Source organism: Stomoxys calcitrans, chromosome 4 (genome assembly GCF_963082655.1).
Source record: "Stomoxys calcitrans chromosome 4, idStoCalc2.1, whole genome shotgun sequence".
In the NCBI taxonomy this organism is placed as follows: Eukaryota; Metazoa; Arthropoda; class Insecta; order Diptera; family Muscidae; genus Stomoxys; species Stomoxys calcitrans.
In genome coordinates this window covers 139,077,565-139,100,446 of record NC_081555.1, presented here as the reverse complement: position 1 = coordinate 139,100,446, position 22,882 = coordinate 139,077,565, and the positions used below count along the sequence as shown (strand labels likewise).

The 22,882-nt window shown below is 37.3% G+C and overlaps 1 protein-coding gene across 6 annotated transcripts in view; it reads right to left on the bottom strand.

Annotated features, from left to right (window-relative positions):
• LOC106083452 (neurobeachin) overlaps positions 1–22,882 on the bottom strand; it is a 414,708-nt gene that overhangs the window by 124,048 nt on the left and 267,778 nt on the right. For all 6 annotated transcript variants that reach the window (XM_013246475.2, XM_059367989.1, XM_059367990.1 and 3 more), the window contains 3 exons: positions 12,011–12,151; positions 11,063–11,202; positions 5,691–5,904 (listed from right to left, as the gene is read on the bottom strand). In XM_013246475.2, coding sequence (XP_013101929.2) covers positions 5,691–5,904; positions 11,063–11,202; positions 12,011–12,151 — 495 coding nt within the window. The remainder of the gene's footprint in view (positions 1–5,690; positions 5,905–11,062; positions 11,203–12,010; positions 12,152–22,882) is intronic.

The window sequence follows — 22,882 nt, the reverse complement described above, 5'->3', positions numbered from 1 at the left end:
TCAATGATAAGGGACCTCCTTTCTATATCCAAGGCCGAACGGCGTATCGCAGTGCGACGTCTCTTCAGGGAGAAGTTTTTATACGGAAATGAAAATTATTTCAAAAGTTCTCGCCAGAGTTCTACATTTCTCGCGTCATAGGCGGAGATTCTAAACTCTGCCCGGTCTGTACATACATTTATTTCACATACAAGCCTCTTATGCTCGCTAAAAATGTGCTGTCATATCTAATGTGTTGTAGCAGACCTCGAGATTGGCTTTGTCAAATTTACTTTTTATTGATAGTGTTTGAATATGTGTTTGTTTGGCATAATCCATAATAAATTTTTTTTATCTGATTAAAGCTTACAAAATAAAAAAAAAAATAAGATTGATAAAATACAATTATACTTTTAAAAAAAAATTATTTATGCCAATAATAAGCTTCAATATCCTGAGCACTAATCCCGCAAATAATATGTTGAACGAATGATTAATTTTAATTAGCTTTTCTCTGGTGACAGATAATTAATCTGTATGCTGTTCCATGAAATGCATGATTGATACGAAAGTAAATTTTAATATTATTTTTCAAATCGTATAAATCTTGTACAGCTTATTTATATATGATTAATTTACAATATTACTTTTTATTATGGTGTTAAAATATTCCCTATCGTATTGATTGATTTAAAGGATTTTGTAATAGGGAAAAAATTTCACAAAAACACCGAAAGGCGATGAGTTGTAATTAGTTGACATGATATCAGGAATGAGTTAATTTTGTGGTGGTGGTAGGAGATAAAACACCTAGTGTGAAGAGGTATGTAGGCTACAATTACCTTAAAAAATCAAACAAAATTAAAAGACGGATGGGCCAAATTTTCTTTTAACATAGGAAAATAGACTATTTTCGCCTAAGTACGTGTGGAGACCGCTTCACCCACAAAAACCTCCTAATAGACATGTTAGCCAATCGAAATGGCCAATTAAATGAAAGATTTTTGGAAAAGTAGTACAAATCTGTTATTATTATTGAAGGAAAAGTATTTCTTTTAAAAAGATTTTGAACAATTTTTTTTTGATTTTTTTTTTTTTTTTTGAAAAATTTTTAGATTTTTTAAAAATTCGAAAAAATATTTCTTGGAATGAAGTTTTGTTAATGATTTTAGTTAAAAACTTCCAAGTTGTTACAGCAAAGAAAATGGTTTTAACGACATGAGGTAAATTTTTTCGGAGCTGGTGTTACCCACTTATTTAGACAAGCCTAAAGCTGTAATACTCGCTGGTGTCCTCAGTTTTCTGAATTTAGATACAAAGCATGGTATCTTGTCCTTACATATTATTACCAAATTAAAACTACGATGGCCACAAAAAGAAATTAAAATAATCAAAACAAGTAAAAAAGCGTTAAGTTCGACCACCTCGGGTGTATGTGTAAACCACCTTCGAATTCGAAATATGATCTGATTTGGATTGAATTAGACACGAATATTGAGTGGTCTAATAAGTACGAATGATTGTTAAATTTTGTAGAACAAAGTATTGGTCTTTTTGGTAGCTACATCCAAATATAGACCGATCTGAAGCATATACAGCACGGATGTCGAAAAGCCTAACATAAGTCAATGCAAATTTAGCAAATTTTGCCCATGAACATTCCACTAAGGAACAGGGACGAACTTCTCACATATCAATGAGTGCAGTCCGATCCAAGTTTTTAAGCTCAATGATAAGCCGCAGTGCGACACCTCTTTGGAGAGAAGTTTTACATGGAATAGTACCTCACAAATGTTGCCAACATTAGGGGGGGAAAACAATAGCTGAAAATTTTTTCTGATGGTCTCGCCAGGATTCGAACCCAGGCGTTCAGCGTCACAGGCGGACATGCTAACCTCTGCGCTACGGTGGCCTCCTAACATAAGAAATCGGACAATAAATGTGGCTTTTGTGGGCGCAAGACCTTAAATCGAAAGATCAGTCTATATAGCAGCTATATCCAAATCTGAACCGATCTGGGCCAAATTGAAGAAAGATGTCGAAGGGCCTAACATAACTCACTGTCCCAAAATTGAACAATAAATGCATCTTCTAGGGGTCGAAGACCTCAAATCGAGAGATTGGTCTATTTGACAGCTATATCCAAATCTGGACCCATCTGGACTAAATTGAAGAAAGATGTCGAAGGACCTAACACAACTTCATCTCCCAAATTTTGGCAGAATCGCACAATAAATGCGACTTTTATGGGCTTAAAACTTTAAATCGAGAGATCGGTCTATACGACAGCTATATTCCAATCTGGACCGATCTGAGCCAAATTGAAGAAGGATGTCGAAGGTCCTAAGACAACTCACTGTCCCAAATTTCAACAAAATCGTATAATAAATGTGACTTTTATGGGCCTAAGACCTTAAATCGCCGGATCGGTCTATATGGGGGCTATATCAAGATATAGTCTGATAAAGCCCATCTTCGAACTTGACCTGCTTATGGACAAAAAAGAATATATGCAAAATTTAAGTTCAATATATCTATTTCTAAAGACTGTAGCGTGATTTTAACCGACAGGCGGACGGACATGACTAGATTGTCTTAGATTTTTAAGCTGATCAAAAATACTTTATAGGGTCGGAAATGGATATTTCGATGTGTTGCAAAAGGAATGACAAAATGAATATACTCCCATCCTTCGGTGGTGGGTATAATAAGCAAAAAACGAGTAAAAGTGTGCTAAGTTCGACCGTGCTGCATCTTGGGAACACACAACCATGGATTCTGCAAAAAAAGTGTATACAAAATAAATTTAGTTGTAGGGCACCATTTTATTCTACATACCAAACTTCTGCCAAACCAGCAAAAATGAAAGCTTCTAGGAACCGAACAAGGATGATCGAGAGACCGGTTCCAATGAAGCTATATCAGGTTATGGACATATTTGGACTGTATTTGCCACAGTTATTAGAAGTTGTAATAGAACACTGCTTGCAAAATTTCATCCAAATCTGACAAAAATTGCGGTTTATAAGGACTCAAGAAGTCAAATCGGGTGATCGGTTTATACGGGAGCTATATCAGGTTATAGGGCGATTTGGACCGCGCTTGGCATAGTTGTTGGAAGTCATAAAACAATACTTTGTGCAAAATTTTAGCCAAATGGGAAGAAAGTTGTGGCTTGTAAGGGCTCAAGAAATCAAATAGACTGATCGGTTCATATGGGAGCTATATCAGGTTATAGACCGATTTGGACCGTACTGGACACAGTCGTTGGAAGTTATAATAGATATATCAGGTTATGGACCGATTTGGACCGTGCTTGGCACAGTTGTTGGAAGTCATAACAGAACACCGCATGCAAAATTTCAGCCAAATCGGATGAAAATTGAGGCTTCCAGGGGCTCAAGAAGTCAAATCAGGAGATCGGTTTATGTTGGAGCTATATCAGGTTATGGACCGATTTGAACTATGCTTGGCACTGTTGTTGGAAGTCATAACAGAACACCGCAGGACCGTACTTGGCATAGTTGTTTAACATCATAACAGAACATCGCGTGCAAAATTTCAGCCAAATCGGATAAAAATTGCGCCTTGCAGGGGCTCAAGAAGTCAAATCGGGAGATCGGTCTATATGGGAGCTATATCAGGTTATAGACCGATTTGAATCATGCTTGGCATAGTTGTTGGAAGTCAAAACAGAACACCGCGTGCAAAATTTCAGCCAAATAGGAAAAAAATTGCGGCTTGCAGGGACTCAAGAAGTCAAATCGGGTGATCGGTCTATATGGAAGCTATATCAGGTTGTACACCGATTTGAACCATGCTTGGCACAGTTGTTGAACGTCATAACAGAACACTATGTGCAAAATTTCAGCCAAATCGGACAAAAATTGCGGCTTGCAGGGGCTCAAGAAGTCAAATCGGAAGATCGGCCTATATGGGAACTATATCAGATTATAGACCGATTTGAACGATGCTTGGCACAGTTGTTGGAAGTCATAACACAATACTTTGTGTAAAATTTTAGCCAAATGGGATGAAAGTTGTGGCTTGTAAGGGCTCAAGATATCAAATAGACTGATCGGTTCATATGGGAGCTATATCAGGTTATAGACCGATTTAGACAGTACTGGACACAGTTGTTCGAAGTCATAACAGAACACCTCTTGCAAAATTTCAGCCAATTTGGATAAAAATTGCGGCTTGCAGGGGCTCAAGAAGACAAATCGGGAGATCGGTCTATAAGGGAGCTATATCTAAATCTAAACCGATATGACCCATTTGTAATCCCCAATGACCTACATCGATAGTAAGTATCTGCGCAAAATTTCAAGCGGCTAACTTTACGCGTTCGACCCTTATCGTCATTTCGACAAACGGACGGACGGACGTTCATGGCTAGATCGACTCAGAATGTCGAGACAGACAAGAATACATATACTTTATGGGATCTTAGACGAATATTTCGAGATGTAACAAAGGGAATGACTCGATTAGTATACCCCCATCCTATGGTGGTTGATATAAAAACTTAAAAATAACAAAAACTAAATTCAATATACAAAAAATTGTTTTATCATGGTATTAAGTCAAAGTTTTGATTTAACAGTAGCGCTATTGAGTTTGTCCCCATCCAATCACAAAAATAATTTCCCCTTCGAAAACGTTTAATTCTAAAAATCTATTATTTATTATATACACATTAATTTTAACAAATTTGATGATGAGATAGCCCATAGATTGGGTAAATAGCAAAGATATTCTTAGTAACATATTAAAAACAATACTAATTTTGTTTTGTCCCTTACGATATACAGAAAAAAATTACTACACTTTTTTATTTTTTAGTATAATTCCCATCATAAAATTAATTAATCCCCAGTCATGAAATAGCATTAATTGAAAATGTACAATGCGGTACTATGGGGCGCATAAGTATTAACAATTATGCTCTAGCATATATGAGTATGCAAAAATCACTCATACGCCTTGAAGAACTAAAAACAAATTTTTAGCATGTATGTAGTTATGGAGTACGCACACATCTATTATGTCTATAGTAAAAAATATGACAAAACTATTTCGCAAAAAACATTGAGAAAAATCATTTACTCTTTTAAAGGGATATCGTAAGCCCAAGTTTAACTGTGTGTTGGTTAGTTGGTTGGTTGATTGATTGGTTGGTTGGTTGGTTGGTTATTTTAGTTGGTTGGTTTAGTAGGTTTTGGTTGTATTGGTTGATTGTGTACGTGTGTTTGTGGTAAGGCAAATTGTTCATCATATCAAAGAGATTAAATAAAAAAAAAAAAAAACAACAACAACGGAAAAAAGAAAACAACAAGAATTCAGTAAATTCAATTGATCACATTATTCAAAATCATTGAAAATTTTTTAGAAAAAAAACCAACATTGTGGAGGGGGCGTAAAGAATTATGGAAAAAAAAAACATTGTCATGCATTTTATATGTCTGTTTCATTTAATTCAATTTTGTCAAACACTACACACTCATATGTGGAGAAACATGCTGTTTATTTTTTATTCGAATTTATTTTAATCGATAAGAAAAAATAACTTTAAAAAATTTAGTTTAGCCAAAAAAAATTTTAAATTTCTTTTTTTTTTTCATAAAAATTTTTTATAATAAAAGCCAATCAAGACATACTTTCTCTTTTCGTTGATTATAAACATTCATAAAGGGTTACGTTTGTCTTACCTGTTTGAGCAGTAAATCACTGTTGGCCGATAGACATGTCACCAAGTATTTGGTTAGATTCAGAAACGATCCCAACACCTCCAGTGTGAGATGTTCACGCGATGAACGCTGAAGCATAAACGATATGACCAAGAAGCCACGATTCTGTATCATATGCTGCTGCACCGTCTGTGAGGTTTCAACCAACTCACAAATAAAGCCCAGCAGTTTGGAACTGTAATAAATGTAGCAAAATTGTGATTTTTTATTAACTACTCTGTAGTCCATTTAAAAAATTGTATGAAATTGCAATGAAATATTTTTAATTAAATCTTAAAAAGTCAAATATTTAATATCCGCACATTTTATTTTGCGTGTTAATTTATTGTGTGCAATGAACCTAAGGCTTTGCGTTTAATTTTAATTGAACTTGGTCAATGTTATATTTTTGTATTAATGAGAGTTCTTTGAATTTGTTTTTTTTTCTTTATTTACCAGCATGTGGTAAAACTAATTATAGTTTAATTGGATACACATGTTCATTGATGAACAACAGAATTATTTGCCATTGCTGTGTATGATTAAAATCTTTTCAATAAATGAAGTAAGTAAATATTTGTATAAACTGAAAAATATTAATTAACCCATTAAAGACGAATGGGAAGAGAAATACTCAAAAATAAAATACAAAAAAAAAACAAATTTGGCCCATGAACATTCCACTAAGGAGCAGGGGCAAACTTCTCACATATCAATGAGTGCAGTCCGATTCAAGTTTTAAGCCCAATGATAAGCGGCCTTCTTTTATAACCGAGTCCGAACGGCGTGCCGCAGTGCGACACCTCTTTTACATGGCATAGTACCTCTCAAATGTTGCCAGCATTAGGAGGGGAAAACCACCACTGAAAATTTTTCTTTTTTCTGAGGGTCTCGCATGGTTTGAACCTAGGCGTTCAGCGTCATAGGCGGACATGCTAACCTCTGCGCTACGGTGGCTTCCAATACTAAAAAATAGGTGTAGAAAATTCAAGCTCGAGTTAGGAAAGAGCTATCCTAATGATATTTGGATTGACTTAAAATGGACGAAGAATATAAGTTAAACAAAAAGTTATGCATTCAATGAAAATTGTCTTGTCGAAAGTCGTCCACTTTTATACCATACACCAGTACTGTGGTACAGGGCATTATAACTTAGTGCATTTGTTTGTAAAATCCAGAAGGAAGAGTGCTAGACCCATTGATAAGTATACCGATCGACTCAGAATCATTTTCTGATTCGATTTAGCTATGCCCATTTGTCTGTCCGTCTGTCTGTCTATGCTGATTTGTAAACAAAATACAGGTCACAATTTCAACCGATTGTTTTCAAATTTGACACAGGCATCTTCTTTGGCCTAGAGACGAAGCCTATTGAAATTGGAAATAAATCGGTTCAGATTTGGATATAGCTGCAATATAAATATATTGGATTGCTCAAAAAGTAATTGCCGATTTTTCATATAGTCGGCGTTGACAAATTTTTTCACAGCTTGTGACTCTGTAATTGCATTCTTTTTTCTGTCAGTTATCAGCTGTTACTTTTAGCTTGTTTTAGAAAAAAAGTGTAAAAAAGTGTATTTAATTAAAGTTCATTCTAAGTTTTATTAAAAATGCATTTACTTTCTTTTAAAAAATCCGCAATTACTTTTTGGGCAACCCAATATATATATTCGTCCGATTTGGACTAATACTGCACTTATATCATCGTTTGTAAATCGATTCTTACGAAATTTTACACAAGGAAGTCTCTTATGTTTCGACATTACTGATGAATTTGATAGAATTCGATTCAGTTTCAGCTATATCTTGGTCCCATATATATCTATCACCCGACTTTCACTGCTACAGTCCAGTCATATGGCATATGACTGGGCTAGACTCAGAGCTCTCAATGTAAACACAGAGAAGAGTGAAATATGCCTGTTCACGAGGAAGATGAAGGTGGGCCAATTCAACGCACCATGTTTCCTCAATAAGACGATTTCGATATCTAACAAGGTCAAATACTTAGGTGTGATCTTGGACAGGAAACTGAATTGGAAGTGTCAAATTCATGAGCGTACTGAGAAGGCTCACAGATGTTGGGCGCTATGTAGACTTGCCGTAGGCTCGAAATGGGGCCTGAATCCGAGAATATTCCAATGGCTCTACAGGAGCGTGATTAGACCAATACTTACTTAGACCTCAGTAGTTTGGTGGACTGCTATGGAGAAAAAGTACAACATCGGTTTATATGGCAGCTATGTAAGGTTATGCATCGAATTTGACCATACTTAACACAAGCGTTGAAGGTCGTAGTAGAAGTAATTTTGCAAAATTTCAGCCAAGTCAGAAGAGAATTGCACTCAATAGGGGCTAAAGAAGTCCTATCGGAGGATAGGCTTATATGGGGGCTATATCCCAATCTTAACCGATAAGGCCTGTTTGTAATCCCCAACGACCCACATCAAAAAGAAGTATGTGTGCAAAATTTCAAGCGGCTAGCTTTACGCGTTCAACCGCTATCGTGATTTTGGCAGACGGACGGACATAGATCGAATTAGAATGTCGAGATGATCACGAATATATATACTTTATAGGCTCTTAGATTAATATTTCGAGGTGTTATATACCGAATGATTAGATAAGTATACCCCATCCTACGGTAGTGGGTACAAAAATTTATGCTATATCATCCATCACCATCAGAAAAAAGAAAAATTTTCAGCGGTGGTTTTCCCCTCCTAATGCTGGCAACATTTTTGAGGTACTATGGAGGTCTCGCACTGCGATCATTGCTATGTGAGAAGTTAGCCCCTGTTCCTTAGTGGAATTGCTTTTGCAATTTACACCAGAACCGGTTTGGACTAATATTGCAATAATGTAAGTCGATCCCCTTTGATGATGGGATTGACGGAACCCTAGTATTGCCATCTAGAAGATCAAGTTACATGGATGGATCAAAGCTAGAGGACATAGTGGGTCTGCATTGAGAACCCAGGGACTGACATCTGCTTTAGACTGCCTGACCATAATACGGTTCTACAGTCGGATATCCGGACGATCACGGGATGCGTGAGGTGTTGTGGTGCAAACGCGAGGATTTTGAGTGTGAACATCTTTGCGGACAGTAAAATTGCCATTAGGGCAGTAACAACCATGATGGTCACGAACAGTCTTGCAGCGTAAGAAGCGCCTTCTCTGAGGATGGTAAAATCCGCATAGTTTGGGTGCCGGCCCATAACGGAGTAAGGGGGAGTGAAAGGGCAGACGATTTGGCGGTGAAGGCCAGAGGACTACCGTCAATAAACTTGGTTAACTCGAATGCATCGATGAACTTATTCCAACTTTTGGCGATGAAGCTCCATCGAGGACGAGTGTTTATCCATGGTATGATGAATTCAATCGAGGTCGTACTTCACTCCAAGACGAATTTCATGAAGGCCGTCCAAAATCAGTTGTTATTCCAAAAAATATTGATGCTGTGCGTCAACTGATATTGCCACATTGCCATGTGACCTATCGTGAGATTGAGACAACCTTAGGCATTAGATTTCATGAATATTTGCATGAATTTGTGACCGTCAAAAAAAATTTGTTCAGGTTGGATCCCACAAAATTTGTCAATCGCTCAATAAAAAAGGCTCGTATCGATTGGTCGAAAGATATGCTCCAAAAATACGATCGTGCTGTTTCGAAACACGCGTATGACATCGTGACAGGTGATGAATCGTGGATTTATGCGTGTGATCCCAAAAGAAAAGAGCAGTCGAGTGTATGGCTGTTTCAAGGCGAGCCAAATCTAACAAAAGTTGCTCGCGCACCAAGCGAATGATCGCCTGTTTTTTTCGGAAAAAGTGGACATTTCGTAATTTTTCCACTAGAACAACGCAGGACAGTCAATTCTGAGTGGTACACAACCATTTGTTTACCAGTTGCCTTCCAAGAAATCAGGAAAATCAATCCCCGAAGACGGATCACTCTTCTCCACGACAATGCGAGCTCTCACACATCGGCTTAAACAACTGCATTTTTGAGCACTTAAAACATCGATTTAATGAGTCATCCGCCATATAGTCCTGACATGGCACCGAATGACTTCCTTTTGTTCCCGTATGTAAAAAATAAAATGAGTGGGCAACGTTTTTAGACACCTGAAGAAGCTGTTGATGCGTTCAGAATGCATGTTTTGGAGATACCTCAGTCGGAGTGGCAAAAGTGCTTCGCCAATTGATTCGAACGCATAAAAAAGTGTGTTGATCTTAATGGGGAATATTTTGAAAAACAATAAAGTGATAATATTGGTGTTTGTTCTCTAATCCCGAAATAAAAACGGCAACCCTCGTACATATATACATCGCCCTATATGCACTTAAAGAGCAGTAGTTATTATAATTTAAACGCATTTGCTCGAAATTTGATACGGATTGTTTTATAATCCAACTGAAAACCTCAACCGAGGTCCATTAAAATGGGTTCTGCTCCCACTTTGTACTTAAAGGGTACAATCCCATGGCAGCCGGTTGTATGTACCGGATTGACCCGATGAATTCCTTCATCGGCAAGGACTGTCGCCTCAGTGTACCACACGCTGCTACTACAACAACAACAACTTATAGGGTAAGTGTGGGGTATTATATAGTCGACCCTGTCCGACTTTTGCCTTTGATTACTTGTTTGTTGTTATATCCGTTTGGAGTATACCAACTTTCTTATTCAATGATTTGCAAACGGAATCTCGAAATGAGTACAGCCCTATGGAGAAAGGTATCCTGTTTTGATCGTTCATTTATATTTCATCAAAATTCATTTGTCTTCTATATGATTGAAAAAGTATTCGCTATTACCATCGTTTTGGAAAAGCTCATATCTGTTTTTGATTTCTCCCAACCAATAGTGATTAATTTTTATTCAATTAATGCCACTCATATTCCCATCCACAAATGACCAATGCCATCAAGGAAAAACTTTCCAAACTACTGAACAATTCGACAAGTTCTGCTGTTCTCTGCTCTTCCAAAAAAGAGCTGGCAGTATTTTATACAACAACTCCAACAAACATAAAACTTGAGAAACTTGGGTAATAAGAAAGTATCATCATATAACTTTTGACGATTCTTATCTTAACCACCAACGACCACAAAGCAACATCATAATCTTCAAAGATCATAATGATGTTCATTATGATGATGATGATGATCATCATAATATTTTTCAAACTTTCAAGTAAAAAAGTTTCGACTTGAAAATCGCTAAAGAGTCGACATGTATGGGTCGTAAAGTGAAAAAATACAGACACTCGAAGAAACTTAGAGATAGAAAATAAACAAGAACAAGTACAATGGCAAAAAAAAAAGGATAGAAGATGTACTTACCAAAGCGTTGGATCACGTTTTATATCGCTAATACCCTCATGGGCCATATCCAATTGTGAGAAGAGTGGAAACAGGACTTGTATGCCACCAATTGAATTCAATGTACAGTGTATGGAATGTGTAACAACAGCCTTAACATCCTGCCAGAAAGAGAAGGAAAGAAAAAAACAAGAATTTTGAGAAAGAGAAAAAAAGGATACTTAAGTTAAGATTTATTCAAATTCTTTTTTGGCGGTTTTTAAGTTTTTCTTTCTTTAAGCAAAAAAAAAAAAAATTAACAAACAAGTACTCTTATCCCTAAGTAGCTCCTTGGGGAGGTTATGTTTAGTAGGTAGAGCAAGAAAATATTTCCAAGGGACAAAAAAACCGCAAAAAGTTTAACTAAAGTCTAAAACACGACTACACCAAGAGTTTTGCCTAGCAGAGGAAATATTTTCGAAGAAAGCCAACGTCAAAGGCAAATATAAAGAAATGGTTTATACTCCGGAGACGTCGAATGGCTAAGAGGAAAAATGTTAACAGTGCTGCATTGCACCGTTTCGTTTTTTTTTTTCTTGGAAATTTTCTTTGTTTTTCTTTGTGGAGTCTAGAATTTTAATAATGTTTGCACACTTTGTACCACAACGACATGTGGTGGAACTTTTTGAAGAAGAAAAAAAAGTAAAACATCTACAAGTTTGTGTTTTGGTTTGTATGCTGAAATCTTTACGGCAGAATACAGCATAATGTTTAAGTTGAACTAGGAAAAAGTTGGCAAAATGTGCAATGAAATTTAATTTCGAGTTAAACTATTCAAATTTCCCAAAAGAGGGAAATAAAAATTGCCAAAAAAGTGAAATAAAGTTGGCAAAATGGTCACAAGTTTTTAATTTGAGATAACTTAAAAGAGTTTCTATAAATCTCTTTATTATTTTTTCGGAACAATTCATAATTTTTTCCCATACTTACTTGTAACATAAGTGCATGTGGTGTATGTACAAAGTATGATACATTTCCCTTGGGTGCTGATTGCAAACATAGTTGGCCATCGGTAGCTACAGGATTATACATGAATACAATGGCATTCGATAGTTTGCCATCGTATAATACCTAAAGAGAAATTTTGGAAAAAAAATCACAATTAGTACCTATCATTTCAAATCAAAATATAGGAAAAATATGCACTATAATAGAAATATCTGCGAAATAGTTTCCCCTTAACCACAATTCGAAAGCTAATTAAAATGTCGAAAGCAATACGTTTGGTAGCTGTCTATTTGTCTGGTCTGTCAGGTATGGGTAGCGTATACGTTATATTTAATTGAGTTCGCATCGATTATACGGCACCATGGCTAGCAGCAAATAAAAATTAAACAACAAATTTGGTTTTACTAAAAGTTTTGTTGATAAAATTTAATTTTAGGAGAACTTAAATACACTCCGACGAAAAAGCGGCAGAGATTTTTAACTTTAGAAATAAAATAAATTAAAAATTAAAAATTATAAAAAAAAATTTAATACCCTACATCACCTGGTGTACGTAGAACTTATTTTATGTAGAACTTATCTCGAAATCTAGTCAGACTTTAATTTTGATACCCATTGAAATATCAAATAGAATCTTGTAAGACTTTCCTTCGATAGGACAACAAATATTGGATTTCCACCTCTTTAAAAGTCCATATCGGATAAAAGATTATATGGGAGTTATATCGAAATCTGTGCCAATTTTGATGACACATACTGGGACTTCGAATAGAACAACTCACACTCTATATTGTAAAGGTGTGACCAAAATTTTGGTTCTTAGTGCCTTAAAAATCCATATCGGAAGATATATATATACATTGGAGCTATATCTTAACCAAGACCAATTTTAATGAAATTTTGTCCATGTATTGGAACGTTAAATAAAACGTCTCATGCTAAATCATACGAAAATTGTGGTTTCTACAGGCTAAAGTGATTTTGGGATGAAAGACATACCAGGGACCGACATCTAAATCTAAATCTGAAATTTTGCACACGTATTAAGACGTCAAATTAAAATACCTCGTACAACATATTGTAAAAATCGGACTAAAATAGTGGCTCCTACAGCCTTAAAAGACTATATCGAACAAAAGATTTGTATGGGAGCTATATCTTAATCTGGGCCGATTTATATGAAACTTTGCACTTGCATTGGGACTTTAAATAAAATAACTCACGCTAAATTTTGTAGAAATCGGGCCAAAATTGTGCCTGCTACAGCCTTTAAAGTCCAAATCTGCTAAAACATATATATGGAAGGTATATCTAAATCTGAACCGATTTTTATAAAATTTTGCACACATATGCAGACATGAAATAAAGCACCTCATGCCAAATTTGGTTAAGATTGGATCAAAATTGTGGCTGCTACAGCTTTAAACTCCATATCGGATAAAAGTTATATATGGGTGCTATATCTAAATGTGCACCGATTTTGATACAATTTTGCACACATATGCAGACGTCAAATAAAGCACATCATGGCAAAATTTGTAAAGATCGGACCAAAATTATGGCTTCTACCGCTTTAAAAGGCCATATCGAATGAAAGTTATATATGGGGGCTATATCTAAATCTGAACCGATTTTGATGAAATTTTGCACACATATGAGGACGTTGGATTAAAGACCTCATGCCAAAATTTGTAAAAATCGGACCAAATTTGTGGCTTCTACAGCCTTAAAAGATCATATCGGATGAAAGATATATATGGGAGGGGTATCTAAATCTGAACCGATTTTGACGAAATTTTGCACACATATTAGGACGTTGGATTAAACACCTCATGCCAAATTTTGTTAAGATCCTACCAAAATTGTGGCTGTTATAGCCTTAAAAAGTCATATCGGATGAAAGTTATATATGGGAGCTATATCTAAATCTGAACCGATTTTGACGAAATTTTGCACACATATGAGGACGTTGGAATAAACACCTCATGCCAAATTTTGTAAAGATTGGACCAAAATTGTGGCATCTACAGCCTTAAAAAGCCATATCGGATGAAAGATATATATGGCATGGGACGATCAAATGGGGGTATATTAGTTTCGTCATTCCATTTGTAACACTTCGAAATATTTGTCCAAAACCTGATACAGTATGCTTGTACATACTTGATCGTCATTACATTTTAAGTCGTCATGGTTAGACCATCAAAGGTGTTGATGGTCAAACTAAAACATTTCATGCTAAGTTTCAGCCAAATCGGGAAATACTTGCGCCCTTTAGTGGCTCAAGAAGTCAAGATCAGAAATTGAGCTATATCAGGTTGTGAACCGATTAAGAGCATACTTGGCACAGTTGTTGAAAGCAAAAAAAAAAAGAAAAAAATTGAAAAAAATAAAATTTCCGTCAAATCGGATGAGAATTGCGTCCTTAAGAGGCTCAAGACGTCATGATCCAAAATCGGCCTATATGGGAGCCATATCAGGTGATAAACGGATTTAGACCATACTTGTCACAGCTGCTGATGGTCGAACCAAAACACTGCACGCAAAATTTCAAATAGGATAATAATTGCGCCCTCTAGCGGCTTAAGAAGTCATATGGGAGCTATATCAGGTGGTGAACCGATTACGACCATACTTAGCACAGTTGTTGGTAGTCAAATCAAACCACTTCAGGGAAAATCTAAGCCGGATTTAGACCATACTTGGCACAGCTGTTGATGGTCGAACAAAAACACTGCATGCAAAATTTCAAATAGGATAATAATTGTGCCTTAAGCGGCTCAAGAAGTAAAGATCCGAGATCGGTTTATATGGAGATATATCAGGTAATTAACCGATTTAGACCATACCTGGCACAACTGTTGACTGTCAAACAAAAACACTGCATGTAAAATTGCAACAAAAAAAAAAAATTACGCCCTCTAGCGGCTCAAGAAGACAAGATCCAAAATCGGTTTATATGGGAGCTAAATCAGGTAATGAAGCGATTTAGGCCATACGTGGCACAGTTGTTTATGGTCGAGCTGAAACTTCGTGCATTTCAGCCGAATTGGGTGATAATTGCGCCCTCTAGCTGCTCAAGAAGTCAAGATTCGAAATCGGTTTATAAGGGAGCTATGTCAGGTTATGGGAGGCCACCAACGCTGAACTCCTGGGTTCGATTCCTGGCAATACCATCAGAAAAAATTTCAGCGGAGGTTTTCCCCTCCTGATGCTGGCAACATTTGTGAGGTACTATGCCATGTAAAACTTCTCTCCAAAGAGGTGTCGCACTGCGTTCGGACTCGGCTATAAAAAGGAGGCCTCTTATCATTGAACTTAAACTTGAATTGGACTGCACTCATTGATATGTGAGAAGTTTGCCCCTGTTCCTTAGTTCATGGGCAAAATTTGCATGTCAGATTATGAAGCGATTTGAGCCATACTTGACCAGATCGGAGGAAAATTGCGCCCTCTAGAGGCCCAAGAAGTCAAGATCCTGGATCGGTTTCTATGGCAGCTATATCACAGCATGGACCAATACAGCCCATTTATAATTCCAACCGAGTCACACTTCTGGGAAGTATTCGAGCAAAATTTCTAGCGGCTTGCTTTATTCCTTGGAAAGTTGACATGCTTACGACGGGCGGACAGACGGACGAACGGAAGACAGACGAGCAGGGCTAAATCGACTAAGGATGTCAAGACGATCAAGATATATATATACTTTGTAGGGTCTCATATCAATATTTCGATGTGTTACAAACGGAATGACGAAATGAGTACACTCCCCTTCCTATGGTGGAGGGTATAAAAAGTAACCTCAAAAAAGAAATTTCTAAGTCAGTTATTCGTGTGGGCCAATAACAAGACAACAATCGGCCATGTGGTTCTTCCAAGTCAAATCCAATGAAAGTGGATCATGGAAGCACTTTGAAGCAAATGGTCGCCTGTTTCTTCGGCAAAACTGGGCATGTGGTGACAAATCCGATTGAGCGACATAGAAGGTCAATTCTGAGTGGTACACGACAATTTGTGCGCCTGAAGCAAGCAAATTTCCCGATGAACATTCCATTAAGGAATAGGGGCAAACTTCTCACATATCAATGAGTGCTGTCCCATTCAAGTTAAGCTCCATGATAAGAGGTCCCCCTTTTTATAGCCGAGTGCGAACAGCGTGCTGCAGTGGACACCTCTTTGAGAAGAAGGAATTCGTGTGAGCCCGTTACAAGACAACAATAGACCATGTGGTTCTTCTAAGACAAGTCAAATCCAAAGAAAGTTGCTCATGGATGGAGCACTTCGAAGCAAATAGTCGCCTGTGTTTTCGGCAAAACTGGACATGTGGCGACTATTCTGTTTGAGCAACATTGGAGGTCAATTCGTTGTGGTACACCACAATTCGATTGAATGAAGCAAATTCAAATTTGGCCATGAACACTCCAGTACGGCACAGGGGCAAACTTCTCACATATCAATGAGCGCTGTCCCTTTCAAGGTTAAGTTCAAGGATAAGGGATCTCCTTTTTTATAGCCGAGTGCGAACAGCGTGCTGCAGTGCGACACCGCTTTGGGGAGAAGAAATTTAAGTCGGGAATTCGTGGGAGCCCGTAACAAGAGAAAAATCGACTTTGTGGTTCTTCCAAGTCAAATCTGATGAAAGTTGTTCATGGAAGAAGTACTACGGAACAAATGGTCGCCTGTTTCTTCGGCAAAACTGGGCATGTGGCGACTATTTCGTTTGAGAAACATAAGGGGTCAATTCTAAATGGTGCACAACAAATTGTTTGCCTAAAGCAAATGAAAATTTGCCCATTAACAATCCATTAAGGAACAGGGGCAAATTTCTTACATATCAATGAGTGCTGTCCAATTCAAGTTTAAGCTCAATGATAAGGGGTCTCCCTTTTATAGCCTGAAGATGTCTGAACGGCGAGCTGTAGTGCGACAATTAGTAACTCAAAAATGTCGCCAGCATTGTTTTCTTTCTTTCCACTTTTCATGTTTTCCGATGTTCCCGCCAGGATTCAAGCCAAGGCAATCGGCGTCACAGGTGGACAGGCCAACCTCTGCGCTGATATTGTTCGAAGATGAACATACATATGGATTGTTTATATATTTGTTGACTATGGAAAGATATTTGCGAAAAATAACAAATATCTGGCTTTTAAACAAATATCAACTTTTTTGCACCACTAGCTACAAGCTGTTCTATTATTTTAATACATCCGTTTCACTATTATTTGGTTTGTGGTCAATGCAGAAGATAAATAGAAATGGTTTGCTCTTCAAGTTTTTTGTGTCTTGCTATAAAGAATTTATTATTGCTTTTTCTAGGTTTTTTTTGAGGTTTTGGGTTTCTCAGTCTATATCCTAGGTATTTAGTGTATTATACAATCCTGTAGACAAAGTAAACAAATACAAAAACGAAAACGGCAACAGCAACTAGAGAGTTGGCTTTAATAACTTCATACGCCATACAAAAAAAAAAAAAAAAACAAGTAAAAGCGTGCTAAGTTCGGCCGGGCCGAATCTTACATACCCTCCACCATGGATCGCATTTGCCGAGTTCTTTTCCCGGCATCTCTTCTTAGGCAAAAAAGGATATAAGAAAAGATTTGCTCTGCTATTATTATATTATTACATGTTGGAGACCTGTGTAAAATTTCAGACAATTCGAATAAGAATTGCGCCCTTTGGGGGCTCAAGAAGTAAAATAGAGACATCGATTTATATGGGAGCTGTATCGGGCTACAGACCGATTCAGATCATAATAAACACCTATGTTGATGGTCATGAGAGGTTCCGTAGTACATAATTTCAGGCAAATCGGATAATAATTGCGACCTCTAGAGGCTCAAGAAGTCAAGATCCAAGATCGGTTTATATGGCAGCTATATCAGGTTATGAACCGATTTGAACCATACTTGGCGAAGTTGTTGGATATCATAACAAAACACGTCGTGCAAAATTTCATTTTAATCGGATAAGAATTGCGCATTCTAGGGGCTCAAGAAGTCAAGACCCAAGATCGGTTTATATGGCAGCTATATCAGGTTATGGACCGATTTGAACTATACTTGGCACAGTTGTTGGATATCATAACCAAACACGTCGTGCAAAATTTCATTCCAATCGGATAAGAATTGCGCCCTCTAGAGGCTCAAGAAGTCAAGACCCAAGATCGGTTTATATGGCAGCTATATAAGGTTATGGACCGATTTAAACCATACTTGGCACAGTTGTTGGATACCATAACAAAACACGTCGTGCAAAATTTAATTCCAATCGGATAAGAATTGCGCACTCTAGAGGCTCAAGAAGTCAAGACCCAAGATCGGTTTATATGGCAGCTATATCAAAACATGGACCGATATGGCCCATTTACAATACCAACCGACCTACACTAATAAGAAGTATTTGTGCAAAATTTCAAGCGGCTAGCTTTACTCCTTCGGAAGTTAGCGTGCTTTCGACAGACAGACGGACGGACGGACGGACGGACGGACGGACGGACGGACGGACGGACGGACGGACGGACAGACGGACGGACATGGCTAGATCGACATAAAATGTCGCGACGATCAAGAATATATATACTTTATGGGGTCTCAGACGAATATTTCGAGTAGTTACAAACAGAATGACGATATTAGTATACCCCCCATCTTATGGTGGAGGGTATAAAAACGAAACAAAGTTGCGGGGTTTTCCTCAATTTGCTTCAACAAAAAAGAAAAATGCACTAAAATAGCAGGAAATTGTAATTTTATTGCTCTGCAACTACAACAGCAGTAGCATCGTTATCATCATCGTCTTGGAGTCTGGAGACACAGGCAGAAGTAGTGGCAGAAGTTGTAGTAGTAGTGGTGATAGTGGTTTTACATTTATTTTCAATGTTGTGTGGCACTGTGACTCTACTATGGTTTGGAGTGGAAAACAATTTCTACTTTAGAACGACATGGTGTGTAGATTTCTTAATTTTTTTTTACTTGTTTGACTCGGTGGTAGTATTTTAATACATATGCGGTACAAGGAATACATGTGAAAATACAATTTTTTTGAGCATTTTGTTTGTTTGTTAGTTAAGGTAAGGCTATGTGTAGATGTGGCCATGTGCATTTCATATGACATTTGGTATATTGCTTGTATTGCTATTGAAAACGAAAAGACATAAAGCATGCTACTTCTATGGCTGCAGCAGTTGGTTGATTGTCTCACCCTATTACTCTCTATCTCGTATAAATCTCTTATAGCTCACAAAAACGTAGTATTATTAAATTTAAAGCACAAAATCATAATAATAACAAGTAAAAAGGCATTAAGTTCGGCCGGGCCGCACTTTGGATGCCCACCACCTCGGGTATATATGTAAATCCCCTTTCGTCACAATCCGATGAAAATTGCATAACCTCCCAAATTCGGCACGGACATTTGTATTTAAAATTTCAACAAAATCGGGGAATAAATAAAGCTTTTATGAGCTTCAGACCCTTAACCGGCATATCGGTCTATATGACAGCTATATCTAAATACAGTCCTATTTTTACCACATTTGGGTCAGATGTTGGTAGGCCTAAAACCACTCACTGTTTCAAATTTCAGTGAAATTGGATAACAAATAATGCTTTTATGGGCTTCAGACCCTTTATCGGGAGATCGGTCTATATGGAAGCTATATCTAAATATAGCCCGATCCAAACCATATTTGGGGCTAATGTCGATGAGCCTAAAACTACCCACTGTTTAAAATTTCAGCGAAATCGGGTAATAATTAGGGTTTTTATGGGCTTCAGACCTTTTATCGGGAGAACTGTCTGTATAGCAGCTATATCTAAATATATCCCGATCTGAACCATATTTAGGTCAGATGTTAGTAGGTCTAAAATTATCCACTGCTTTAAATTTCAGCGAAATTGGATATAAAATAAAGCTTTAATGGGCTGCAGATCTTTTATCGGCAGATCGGTCTATATGGCAGCTATATCTAAATATAGTCTGATCTGAACCATACTTAGGTAAAATGTCGGGGGCTTAAAAATAACCAACTGTTTAAAATATATATTCTTGTAGGGTCGGAAATTGATATTTCGATGCATTGCAAACGGAATGACTAAATCAATATATCCCCTATCGAACGGTGTTGGATATAAAAAGGAAACAAAACAAGTAAAAGCGTGCTATACCCTCTACCATGGAACGCCCTTGTCAAGTTCTTTGAATGACTTTTTCAAATAGAACAAGTAAAAAGGCGTTAAGTTCGGCCAGGCCGAACTTTGGATACCCACCACCTCGGGTATATATGTAAACCACCTTTCGTCAAAATCCGGTGCAAAACTCATACCTTATGTCCCATAGCAGAAATATGTGGAGGGGCTTAACTTAACTCTTTGTCCCAAATTTCGGCAACATCGGACAATAAATGCGCTTTTTATGGCCCCAAAACCTAAACCGAGAGATCGGTCTATATGGCAGCTATATCCAAATCTAGACCGATCTGTGCGATATTGCAGAGGTATGTCAAGGGGCTTAACTTAACTTACTGTCCCGAATTTCGGCGACATCGGACAATAAATGCGCCTCTTAATGGCCCAATACCCCAAATCGGAGGATCGGTCTATATGGCAGCTATTTCCAAATCTTAACCGATCTGAGCCAAATTGATGGAGGACGTCGGAGGGCCTAACACAACTCACTGTCTCAAATTTCAGCAAAATCGGATAATAAATGTAGCTTTTATGGGTCTAAGACCCTTAATCGGAGGATCGGTCTATATGGCAGCTATATCTAAATCTGGACCGATCTGAGCCAAATTGAGGGAGGATGTCGAAGGGCCTAACACAACTCACTGTCCCAAATTTCAGCAAAATCGGATAATAAATGTGGCTTTTATTGGCCTTAGACCCTAAATCGGCGGATCGGTCTATATCGGTCAAGATATAGTCCGATATAGCCCATCTTCGAACTTAACCTGCTTATGGACAAAAAAAGAATCTGTGCAAAGTTTCATCTCAATATCTCTATTTTTTGAAGACTCTAGCGTGATTTCAACAGACAGACGGACGGACATGTCTAGATCGTCTTAGATTTTTACGATGATCAAGAATATATATACTTTATAGGGTCGGAAATGGATATTTCGATGTGTTGCAAACGGAATGACAAAATGAATATTTTGTCATTCCGTCGGTGGTGGGTATAAAAACACCATTCATAGAAAAACACCACCTCCAAAACTACAGGCAAATCGAGTTATAATGGCGCCCTCCAGAGGCTGAAAAAGTCAAACTGGGAGATCGGTTTATATGGCAGCTATATCAGATTTTATACCGATTTGGACCATACATGGAACAGAAAAACACCATTCATAGAAAAACACCACCTCCAAAACCACCGCCATTATTACTCGATTTGCCGAGTAATAATGGCGCCCTCCCGAGGCTCAAAAAGTCAAACTGGGAGATCGGTTTTTATGGCAGCTATATCAGAGTATATACCGATTTGAACCATACTTGGAACAGTTGTTGGAAGTCATACCAAAACGTCATATTCAAAATCTAGAAGCCCAAGAAATCTTATGGGGGGGTCGGTTTAGATGGCGGCTATATAAGGATATGGACTGATTTGGACCACACTTGGCAGAGTTGTTGGAAGTGAAATTAAAACACGTCATGCAAAATTTTGACGAAATCGGATAAGAATTGTGCTCTTTAGAAGCTCAAGAAGTCAAGACCCAAGATCGGTTTATATGGCAGCTATATCAAGTTATGGACTGATTTGAGCCAAACTTAGCACAGTTGTTGGAAGTCATAACAAAACACGTCATACAAAAATCGGATAGGAATTACGCCCTCCAGAGGCTCTAAAGTTTAATCGGGAGATCGGTTTATATATCAGATTATCAACCGATTTAAACCCTATTTGGCACAGTTGTGGGATACCAAAACACCACGTGCTACATTTAAGCCAAGCCATATAAGAATTGCGCCCTCTAGAAGCTCAAGAAGTCAAGACCCAAGATCGTTTTATATAGCAGTTATATCAAAACATGGACCGATTTGTCCCATTTAGAATCCTAACCGACCTACACTAATAAGAAGTATTATTTATGCAAAATTTCAAGCACTTAGCTTTACTCCTTCGAAAGTTAGCGTGCTTTCAACAGACGGACGGACATATCTAGATCGACTTAAAATGTCATGACGACTAAGAATATATATATATATACTTTATGGAGTCTTAGACGCATATTTCGAGGTGTTGCAAACGGAATGACGAAATTAGTATACCCCCCCATCATATGATGGAGGGTATAAAAATAAATAAGAAATTATGATATTCCAAAGGTTAGCAACCAACATTATTGTACTTTTAAAAACATGAAAACACTTTCACTTTATCCTTCTCAATTATTACACAGGAGACTACTAAATTCACTAAAGGTGAAAGAAACCATATTTAAATAATGTAAAATATATGTTTGCCCCCAGTCAAAAATGGGTATAAGGAAAATAACACGCCATAGCATCATGGGCCCCAAGCAACCCTCTTCATGTGTTTAGTTGACAAACTATGTTTTATAAAACAATGAGAAAACATTCCAAAAAAAAAAAAATGTCAACTAGTTGGGGTTTAATTATAAAATGTTTATACGCGTAAAATCACCTTAAAACAGCAACACAATACAGAGAACAACAACAAAAACAAACATATGTAAACACAAACACACACACACACACCGAAGAAAGTATGTTCTTGGTCTATGTATTACCCTTTTGACCCATGGTGTCACCATTTCATCCGCTTACTACAAAAGGACACTAACGATGCAACCATAAACATCATGTATATAACTATATGACAGTTTTAAGCCGA